This window comes from Triticum aestivum, chromosome 5B (assembly GCF_018294505.1).
Source record: "Triticum aestivum cultivar Chinese Spring chromosome 5B, IWGSC CS RefSeq v2.1, whole genome shotgun sequence".
NCBI lineage: Eukaryota > Viridiplantae > Streptophyta > Magnoliopsida > Poales > Poaceae > Triticum > Triticum aestivum.
In genome coordinates, this window is record NC_057807.1 from 534485371 (window position 1) to 534496770 (window position 11400).

General features: G+C 47.1%; 1 protein-coding gene across 1 annotated transcript; it reads left to right on the top strand.

Annotated features, from left to right (window-relative positions):
* The first annotated feature begins 5250 nt into the window (after nucleotides 1–5250).
* LOC123114972 (uncharacterized) lies at nucleotides 5251–10002 on the top strand. The gene is made up of 4 exons (XM_044536310.1): nucleotides 5251–6972; nucleotides 7054–7929; nucleotides 8970–9551; nucleotides 9976–10002. The coding sequence occupies exons 1-4, from the start codon at nucleotides 5251–5253 to the stop codon at nucleotides 10000–10002; spliced, it is 3207 nt and encodes a 1068-aa protein (XP_044392245.1).
* Nucleotides 10003–11400: the final 1398 nt, after the last annotated feature.

Below are 11400 nucleotides of genomic sequence, written 5' to 3' on the forward strand. Positions count from 1 at the left end.
TTTGGATTTTGGACTTCAAATCTATGTAACCAAAGATAATCATAAACTGAAAATAAAAGACAATGTGTATGTATCATACCTATAGTACATAGATGTGAGAAAACACGATTTTTTACTTCAAATTGTTTTTTTTTTGCTTTTTCTGTACAACTAGTGGTAATTGAGATACATTGAACACTACAAAATAACACGATAATTTCACTCTTTGTATTTTTATTAGTTTTAATCATCCAGTTTATAATTCTTAGACAATATCTCTATAACTCTCCCTCTCATGATTTTTCTTTCCATCTCTTTAGCACCACACTTAAATTTCAATTTTGAAACAGTAATCATCATTAGCAAAGAGATGGAAAATTTTGTCAAATTTATATCATTTATCAATCATGTAATCAGCACCTAAAACTAATATGTTGCCTTATGTGCTCGCTAATAGTGGGACATTTATCGGTGCCCAATCTTCAATTTTCAAGTCGCTGGTTTACATGAATGTGCTCTTATGATGATGGCACATGCGTATCTATTTTACTATGTGTTTTGTTAACGAATTTGCAGGCTGTTTGTGATAAAATTGTGCATTGTACGCATGCACGATGGGCAATACTCCCTCCGTTCATGATGTATTAAGTTTGATCAAACCATGATCTAAGGTTTCTGCACCATCACCCCTACTATGATGGCAGATCATCGTGCGGGGAGGCCCCTACTAGTGTTCGTCCTACCTATAGGAGCTGTACTTTTTCCCCGTCTCGATGTTGTAGGAAGAAACCCCTACTAGTGTTATGCTCTAAACCTTTTGTAGTGCAGATTTGAGACGCCCATCACTAGTAACTCATCATTGGCGATTGGTGACCAATTACGGGCAACATAGCAATGATGGGTGGTCGAGAAGTGCCCGGTGGCCTTATTAGTGACAGGTGATCTGAAAGTGCCCAGTGGCCTTAACAGTGACATGGTCCGACACTTGCGCCTGTCACTGGTGTTATTTTGAGTTTTGAACAATAAATAATGCATATTTAATCTTAGTCAGGAAACAAATTTAATTCCATTTCGCCAAAACAACACAAAAAATAATTTGATTCCATTTCATCGTAACAACACAAATATAACCTTCATTAGATGCATTCCTTTTCATAAGAAAATACAAAAATTTACATTATTTCTTTGGAGGAGATATACATGACTAGACTAGCTTAGCGGGTCGAAGGAATGGGGATGAGATGAAATCTTGCCCTAAACCTCGACAGATCGAAGCAAAGGGTATTTTTGTAATCCTAACCTCGTCGAAAGAAGGAAAGGAGTAGGGTATATATGGTGAAAAACACACCACCAAAGCATAACACCCCCTCCCCCGCGCACGCGCAAATGGAAGACCAAGAAATGACATCACCTCCAAATAATGAATCATGCTATTTGTCAGCCTATTTGGAGGAGGTGTAGGACCAAGAGCTGACAAACCCTAATAAACCCCAACAGTTAGCCATTGTGAGAGGCGTGTCCTGGTATAGTCATAATTCCAGTAGGTTGACACAAGCGTTGATCACATCTTCATCTCCCTCGGACCACCGGATGTTTACCTATAACAGCGTAAACACATCAAACATTTTTTTGAATAAGAACAACAAAACGTATCAGGTATCTTCTATTAATATATATCTTTACTAAAACATTTGTTTGTAGATATACTATTAATTACCATTAGCATTAAAGTATCTTTATTCAAATAGTATCTTACAACGTTAGTCTGAGGTATATTTACTAATACAATAGCTTATAGATTTAGTATTAAGTTTCTTTACTAAAAAATACTCCCTCCGTCCCATAATATAAGAGCGTTTTTGAAACAACACTAGTGCCAAAAACGCTCTTATATTATGGGACGGAGGGAGTAGCTTATATCTTATACTGAGTATCTTTAATAAAATCGAATCAAGTTTAGTTATTTATTGAATTATAGCTTATAGCAAATGTAACTATCACTATTGTTTTGCACCAATGGGCGAGACAAGTGATATACTTCTTTCCCTCCCACACCACACACACACAATGAACTCTCTCCCACTCACTAGTACATGGATATATTTTCATTCTTACATTTGAAACAACTGTATACATTGAAATAAATCTCAAATAAATATTACGCTTGAACGTGTGTCTTTATTTGGATGATATCCTCAAAATAAGCCTAATATCGAATATGCTTTTGACAATTTTGAAACACGGCGAAACTTATAGGAAATGACCCGAAGCACAAGAAACACAATGCAACATTATGGTACACACTAGAAAACATTATAATGGCTCCAAAACACAATGAAATCCAAAAGCATTGTGTGAAACACAATGAAACATTGTGGTGCCAACTGAAGAAGTCAGAAAATTAAGGCGACACAGAAGTACACAACCAAATATTACAATACACCCCAAAATACGGTGAAACCCAACCAAATTGGTTGAAGCATACCGAAAGACAATGAGGCGTTGTAGTACACACCAGATTAAGGCAGCACACCGACACAAAATGAAACATTATGGTGCGCTCTAAAACATGATGAAACCCAGGGAAAAAGAGATAATCTATCACTCTTATATTATAGGAAGTTGAATTTGTGTGTTACATGTTAGACGGTGCACTAAATATAAACCACTGTCCATATGAATAGTTAAAAAAATAGTGCATTTTTGTTGTGCATAAATTATTTTATTAAATATTTAATTTTGGTATTGTTTCAAGACAATTGTTGAACAAAAATGTGAATCAAGCTTAGCTTTTGTTACAAAAGATATCATGCATCTAATTTTCAAATGAAATTCAAGTAGTTGTGGGCTGTGGCTACCTTAGAGAGAGAATCTGGCTTGGTTGATACTAGCTAGGAAATATAATAGCAGATGGTAGAATGTTAGGTGAGAGAAAGCACTATGCATATGCCAAGGAAGCATGCAACGGTGGATCCATGCACGAACCAGTCTCTCCACCTTAATTATGCACAACAACGGTGGTGGGGCACTTCCATATGAATGTCCAAGCCACTGAAAAGATAAGGCTGCAGTAACTAGCTAGTGTTTGCTGGCACTTCTCACATCGCATTTCATCTTTCCATTTTGGTGCAATGGGACGATCAGCACATGAGGCCTGTTGTTGCTGTAGGCTAGGTAACATGCATCAAAAACATTTTGGTGCAATGGGACGATCATAACTCACATGCATCCTACAGTTGCATCTATCAAACAAAATAACAAACATGGACCGTGAGTCCATGTCCATGTCTCCATGATGATGATGAACATGAGTGTTCACATCACAGTGTTGATGATATCTTGAGGACAAAACTTTATTCATCCAATCAGGTAGATACATACTATCTGGATTAGGTGACCTATTCCTCAACTCCCCCTATCCCTTGGCGGCTAGGGCAAGCTCTTCCCTCCAGACCTTGGTGGAGAGCCCGTCGATTTGCCTAATATCGGCCTGCTGCCTCGGCGGACGATTGCGGAGAGGGGAATCCCGGTGGCTCCACCCTGGTTAGTAGTTTAGGTTAGGGGTTTTCAGTCCTCACAGCTGCGGCACTTGGGCGGATGGCAGCGCTTCTTCGAGTTTGTCTTTGGGGCTTCGATCCTCCTCCACTTCTTCTTTCTGGACGTAGTCGACGGAGCTCTGGTGTAGATTCTTATTGTTTCCTTGGGGTGGTGAGGTTAGTGTTTCTCATCGTGTGACGAGATTTGATGTCAGGTACTTCAAATCTATTCCCGCGTTCAACGGCGACAACTGCGGCTCCTGAGCACTTGTCCTTAGGGGAACGGTCCCAAACACTTCTTGGCTGTCATCTACAAGGTCAAGCCAGCTTTCCTAGGGGAGCGGCGATAGAGGCGCGTCCGCGGCTCGTTCTGGCAACGGTAGTGATCGTTCAGTGGTCTTAAAATCTCAATGTATTTTTTTTACTATGTTTGAGGTGCTTTGTACTTCCAATAAACTTTGATGATAGATCGGGGTCATTTTCGCAACAAAAAATATATATTCATCCAACCGGATAACATGCATCCGAGGGAACCATTTACTTTATCTAATTCTAGCGTTGAACATAATTACTTGAAGCCATCATTACATAATTACTTGACATCACTATGGATACTCCCTCCGTCCCAAAATACTGGCCAGGGACGATGCGGGCGATGCGGGCGACATCCGGGACGGCCGCGTCGGGCCGGCCGCTGGCGACCTCCGCCGTGGGTTGCGCCGGAGGTAGGTTTTGGGCACTCGCGGATGCAGATCCTGAGGACGACGACGACGACGACCTCGCCGGAGGGTCCCCGCAAGCCTACTCGCCGACGCCTTCATCGGTGATCTGCGAGGCTTTTGATCCTGGGTATTCGGAAGAAGAAGTGGCGGCCATTGTCGACGACATTGTTCCGGTTGACGATCCTGCGCGACAAGGTTTGGGACGGGAGGACAAGGTCGAGATCGTGCGACGTATGGTTCACCGGCGGACGACGGCGGGGGCTATTCGGCCATGGAAGGGCCCGATCCCGAAGGTATGTCTCCCGAAACCTACTTTGTCTGATTTCATTACGGAGGACTCCTGGATTGTGGTCAAGAAGAGAAGGCCGCGGCGAAGATCGGCGGCGAGGCTGCCGGCGCCGGCGGACGGCAGAAACGGCGACGTCCGACGTGATCGGATCGCGCGTTTGAAATTGTTGTTTCATGGGCTGCAACCGAACGAGGGGTCGGCCGGCCCAATCGCTGCACCTATGGGCCAAACTTGTAATGTCCAGGTGGGTTCGGGACTAGCTGGGTTGTGTACCCAGGCAAAACCGGCCCATCTTGGAGAGCTGGAGTTAGTTTCGGGTCGAGGGGATTCACATGCACGTTCGTCGATCCACGAGCGCGCTAGGGTTCGCCGCCGGGGTCTCTGTGGTTTCCCCTCGGCTCTAGTTCGGAGGATCAGGAGGGTTTCTGCGACTGCTGCTGCCTGTATGCCGCCCAAGGGTCCGCCGCCGGCAAGGGGGGCGCCGACCACGGCGAAGGCGCCCGCGAGAGCTGCGCCTGGCGGGCCGGCTGTTGTTGGGGCTGGCGCAGTTGCGGCTGCAGCACCGGCAGCGGCTGCACCACCGGCAGCAGCTGCAACTCCGGCAGTGGCTGCAGCACCGGCTGCGGTTCAAGCACCGGCGGCAGCTGCTCCGGTCGCTGCCAGGGCGGGGGTGCCGCCTACTCATGCGGGCGCACCACAGCCGCACCGTCCCTGGCCTAGGCAAATGGCTGCTGGTCAGGGTGGCGCTCCTAACGGGGTTGCCGGCCGTGGTGGTGCCGCCTTTGGTGCTGCCGGCCGTGGGACGGGTGCTTTCGCGGGAGATCACCGCAATCCTCCCCGTGGTCAATGGGGAGATGATGGCTACGACGCGTATGGTCAGGGACTGCACCGAGGTTCGTCGTCCACAGGTGGTGGGCGAGGTTATGCTTGGAATGATCAGGGTCATGCTGGCCAGGGTTTTCAGGGACCGCCGGGGAATTTCGTCGAGGGCGCGGTTGGCCCCAGCCGCTTCCGAGGGCGCTTCCGTGGTGGGCGAGGACGCTTCCGGGGTGGACGTGGTGGGCGTACTTTGCCCGGTGCCGACTCGGACCTTTCTGACATGGCCACTGATGAGGCGTCTCTGAACCAGACGGTGGTGGAGACGGCTAAAGCTCTTGCTGATGTGGTTGTCCCGATGGTACCACAGTCGGAGGATGCTACGTCTGATAAAGGCTCAGAGAAGGCCGGAGGTGACAAGCTGTCTAAGTGGGCGGCTAAGAAGAAGAAATTAGTTTGTTTCCGCTGTGGGGAGACGGGTCACTTCATGGTGGACTGTTCTGCTGAGTTATGTGAGATTTGTCGGAAACCTAAGCATGTGGGGGCTGAGTGTCCGCTTCTTCTCGGGCCCAAAACGACGCTTAATATCTACGGGCTATGTTGCTCTGAGTTGATGTTCTTTGAGTCACCAAGTGTGGCTTCGATGACTCCGGTAGTTGAAACCTCCTTCCCTGGGGTGGTCAAAGTGGTCACCGGACCGCTCACCGAAGCCCAGATTATTCAGCAGTTACGGGAGTTGGCTCCAGGAAATTTCAACTGGTCCTTGTTGAAGCTTTCTGATAATTCTTATAAAGTGGATTTTCCATCTAAAGAGGATCAGAAGAGGATCCTCAAGTTTGGCATGAGTCGAGTTACTGGAACTAGCTTTGTGTTGCAGTTTGATGAGTGGAAGAAGAAGGAGCCGCAGGGCACATCACTGACTCAGATCTGGGTTCGCTTTTCGGGGGCACCGTCCGAACCATTGGATGATTTTTTTGTCACGTGGAGCTTGGGGTCCTTGCTCGGTAAGACTGAGCAGGTGGACATGCCTTTTACTCGTGCTCACGGTGTTGCTCGTCTGTTGATTAGCGTGGCCAACATTCAGTTCTTGCCAGATGTGGTCAGATGGTGTTATGAGGGGTTTGCTTACATGTTGAATGTCGAGTATGAGGACCCGGACTTGTTTCAGGATTTTGAGGAGTTGCTACCTATGGATACCTCTGAGGGGGGTGGCGCTTCTGGGCACCGGGGAGAGGATGCACCCGGTGACGGTGACAGGGATTCCAGGCCCGTGGAATCGCCTAAACCAACTGAGTCTGCTAGGGGGAAAACTACGGGCTCGGCACCATCCAATATGCTTCAGCTTGGTTCTGTTGGGGCTTTCTCTGCACCTTCGCGTCTTTGGAGTGATCGTGTGGAGTTGGATGATCCGTCTGAGCACGTGCCACCGGTGATGCCGGAGGATTTGACGACTTTGGAGGACAGACTGACTGTTCAGGAGGTGCTTCCTTCTCCGTCACCACCTGTTCCGCGGCTGGACTTGACTATTCTGGACGACTCGGTGGAGCTAGCCAGGAGTATGGTCAGGACCAGCGCTGCTCTTTCGCTCACCTCGGCCCGGAAGGCCGTGGACGGGTCCAGCAGGCATGAGGTATGTGTGCCGCTTTCGCCGTCCTTGCCAGCATCAGATGTAGCTTCTGACTTGCGTGGGTCGGGTGCTGGTTGCTTGCAGGTGTTTTCGCCGGCCGACACGGCTAGGGAGGCGTCGACGCCGCTTCTCGCAGCCGTTGGTGCGTCCGGACTGGGGGTACATGCCTCACCGGCCCCCACAGCGTTGGGAGGGCTGGGTGGGGCCTCTGCAGATTCTGCCCACGCTTCGGTGCGCGGCGGCCGGGCCGCTCCGGAGCCGGCGACTGCTGGCGGATCGCCGGTGTTCACGCGGCAGGCAGTAACGTCGGTTACTACTTCTGCGCCGGTGACGGCGGCTCAGGGCGTCGCTGTGGGGGGAGGGGCAGGTGGTCTCTCCCTGTGCAGGGCTTCTCGCGATGAGGTCATCGCTTTTGGTGGCATCCCGGACCCTGTCTCCCAGGGGAGGCGGATCAGCGGGCGGTTGCAGGAGCAGCCGGACGTCGACGACATTCAACTACGGTGCTCTGTGAGAGCGGCCAAGTTGCAGGACGTCGAAACCACCACTGGTATGTCAGTCATTAAGTCAAATTCCATTTTGCATTTCACTGACAATGAGATCATTAATAATGCAAATCAGCTAGGAATTTCACTTGGTAATAATGATAGTCAGATTGCTAAATCAGTCAACGACATTCTTGATTTAGAAGCTGAGCGTGCGGTAGATATGATTCGTCACATAGCTGCGGTTAAACCAATGAATGATTCGGAGATTGATGCGCTTGGGGTGAGGGTCCTAGATGGTATGTGTGCCGATCTTGACCCTGATGGTCTCGAGGCGGAGGAAGACTCACATCCTGATACTTCTCTCCATGTTGATGAGCATTTAGAGATGGATGCTGAGGATGAGGGTCATATCCCGGTGGTTGATATAGTCAAGCCTAAGCGGACATGGAAAATAAAGGTTTATCCAGTCTCCGCAGTGCGTAGGAGTGCTAGGATTCGTACTGCCAAAAAATTTCATGATGACTTATGAGAGGCATTTTCTGGAATAGCAGAGGTCTTAGAGACTTGGCTAAAAGGAGGTTTCTGGCGGATGCTTCTCTGGAACATCATTTGGATTTCATTGCTTTGTCCGAGACTGGAAGAAGTAATTTCACTAATCAATTTCTCGCCACTTTGTCTAGGGGGGTAGATTTTGATTGGCACTGCCTCCCACCTCGAGGAAGATCCGGCGGGGTTTTACTTGGGGTTAAGTGTGAAACATTGGAGGTAAGGAGCGTAGTTATGGGCGAGTTCGCTGTCAAGTTTCGGGTTAGGTCTAAGGCAGATGGGTTTGATTGGGCTTTGGTGGCAGTCTACGGGGCTGCTCAACCCGAACTCAAACCAGATTTCTTGGCTGATCTGGTGCGCATCTGTGCTAATGAACAGTTACCTCTCTTAGTGGGAGGGGATTTTAACATAATCCGAAGAAAAGAGGATAAGAATGATGCCAATTTTGATGGTCGATGGCCCTTTATGTTCAATACTATCATTGAGAGTTTGGATCTCAGAGAGATCGAACTCTCGGGTAGGAAATTCACTTGGGCTAATTCGTTACCGGTTCCGACTTTTGAGAAACTAGACCGAGTGATAGCTAGTGTCGAGTGGGAACAGAAGTTTCCACTGGTAACGGTACAGGCTTTGACTCGAGGTGTCTCGGATCATACACCGCTGTTAGTTGATTCCGGAGTTCAAAATTTCGTGGGTAACAAGAATTTCTTCTCGTTCGAATTGGCTTGGTTCGAACGAGAAGGCTTCCTAGAGTTGTTAGCTACAGAGTGGGCTAGGGACTCTGGAGGTAGGACACCTATCGACAAATGGCAATCCAAGATTCGTCATCTCCGTCGTTTCCTTCGGGGTTGGGCTAAACACACGCATGGGATCTATAAGGTGGAGAAGGACAGACTCCTCCTTATCATTCAAAATTTCGAAGCTAAAGCGGAAACATCTATCTTAGATTCCACTGAGTTGGCAACAAAGATAGATGCGGAGATGAAGCTTAAAAAGCTTCTCCGTGAGGAGGAATTGAAGTGGGCTTTGCGAGCCAAGGTTCGCAAAATCGTAGAAGGCGAGGATAACACTCAATTCTTTCACATGATTGCGAATGGAAAGCATCGGAAGAAGAGAATTTTTCAATTAGAACAAGATGAAGGAACCATAGTTGGTCAGGATAATCTCAAAGAATACATTACAAATTATTACAAGCAGTTGTTTGGTAACCCGGTAGAGACTTTTGTGGCGTTGGATGAGTCTAGGGTTGAGGATGTGCCTCAACTTGAGACCGCCGAGAACGAGCTATTGACTGCTCCTTTTTCGGAGAAAGAGGTGTTTGAGGCTATTTCTCAAATGGAGAACAACAAGGCTCCAGGTCCGGATGGGTTTCCGGCGGAGTTCTACAAGAAGTGTTGGCATTTTATCAAGGGTGACTTAATGCCCATGTTTCACGAGTTCTTTGAGGGTCAGCTACAATTGTTCAAGCTGAATTTTGGGACGATTACTCTTCTGCCTAAGAAGACGGACGCTGTTCGGATCGAGCAGTTTCGACCCATCTGTTTGCTAAATGTGAGTTTCAAGATCTTCACTAAGGTTGGCACAAATAGGCTTACACAAATAGCACACTCAGTAGTTCAGCCGTCTCAGACAGCTTTCATGCCGGATAGAAACATCCTGGAAGGGGTTGTTGTCTTGCATGAAACACTCCACGAAATCCACTCCAAAAAACTGGATGGTGTAGTTTTTAAAGTGGATTTTGAGAAAGCATATGATAAAGTCAAATGGCCTTTCCTGCAACAAGCGTTACGTATGAAAGGTTTTCATCCGGCATGGAGAAACCAAATTAACTCTTTAACGCAAAAAGGGAGTGTGGGGATTAAGGTGAATGATGACGTTGGTCACTATTTTCAAACTCACAAGGGCCTACGGCAAGGAGACCCTATGTCACCGATTCTATTTAACATAGTGGCCGACATGCTGACTATTTTAATAGGTCGGGCAAAGGATGCAGGACAGGTAGGTGGCCTGGTTCCGCATCTAGTAGACGGCGGGCTATCTATTCTCCAATATGCTGATGATACTATCATATTTATGGAGCATGACATGGCGAAAGCTAGGAACATGAAGCTGCTGCTATGCTTATTTGAACAATTGTCCGGGCTTAAAATCAACTTCCACAAGAGCGAATTATTTTGCTTTGGAAGAGCTAATGATGACCGGGAATCGTATCAACAATTGTTCAGATGTGAATTGGGTTCCTTACCTTTCTCGTACTTAGGTATACCCATTCATCATCGTAAGCTAACCAATGCTGAGTGGAAATGTTTGGAGGATCGGTTTGAAAAGAAACTGAGCTGTTGGAAAGGAAAGCTCATGTCATATGGAGGGCGATTAATTCTGATTAATTCGGTCCTTACTAGTATGCCGATGTTCCTGCTATCCTTTTTCTTGGTTCCGGTTGGAGTTAGGAAAAGGTTAGATTTCTACCGATCTCGATTCTTTTGGCAAATTGACGAGCTTAAGCGGAAGTATAGACTTGCGAAGTGGGATATTATTTGCAGACCTAAAGACCAGGGTGGCTTAGGTATTGAGAATTTGGAAATCAAAAATATATGTCTCCTTAGCAAGTGGCTTTTTAAGTTATCATCTGAGACGGAGGCCACTTGGGCACAACTTTTACGCAATAAGTATCTCTATGCTAAAACCTTGGCCCAAGTGTCGGTGAGACCTTCAGATTCGCCTTTCTGGAAGGGGCTAATGAGAGTTAAACAATTATTTTTCAACAAGACTAAATTCATTGTTGGGAATGGTACCACGACGAGGTTTTGGGAGGATACATGGCTTGGGGAGACTCCACTAGCACTTCAATATCCTTCTTTGTATAACATAGTCCAACGTAGAGATGCCTATGTGGCTACTGTTTTACAGTCTGTTCCCCTCAATATCAGCTTTAGGCGGACGCTTGTTGGTAATCGTTGGGAGGCCTGGCTCCATCTGGTTCGACGTCTGATGGATGTCAGATTGTCCGCGCACCCTGATCAGCTGCATTGGAAGCTTACTAAGAACGGTGTGTTCTCGGTCAAATCAATGTATCAGGATGTCATTAACTCTTCGGTCATACCTACCTCCTTACATGTCTGGAAAGTTAAGGTACCCTTACGTATCAAAGTGTTTATGTGGTTCGTGCATAAACAGGTTATATTGACTAAGGATAATCTTGCAAAACGTAATTGGGTAGGTCCGTCTCGGTGTAGCTTCTGTGATCATTCTGAAAACATTAAACACCTCTTTCTCGATTGTCCGTTGGCTAAGATTCTGTGGCGGTCGGTTCATATTGCTTTCAATATCAGTCAGCCTACCTCTATTAGTATGTTATTTGGAACATGGCTAGATGGGGTGGAGTATGACATTGCGAGAC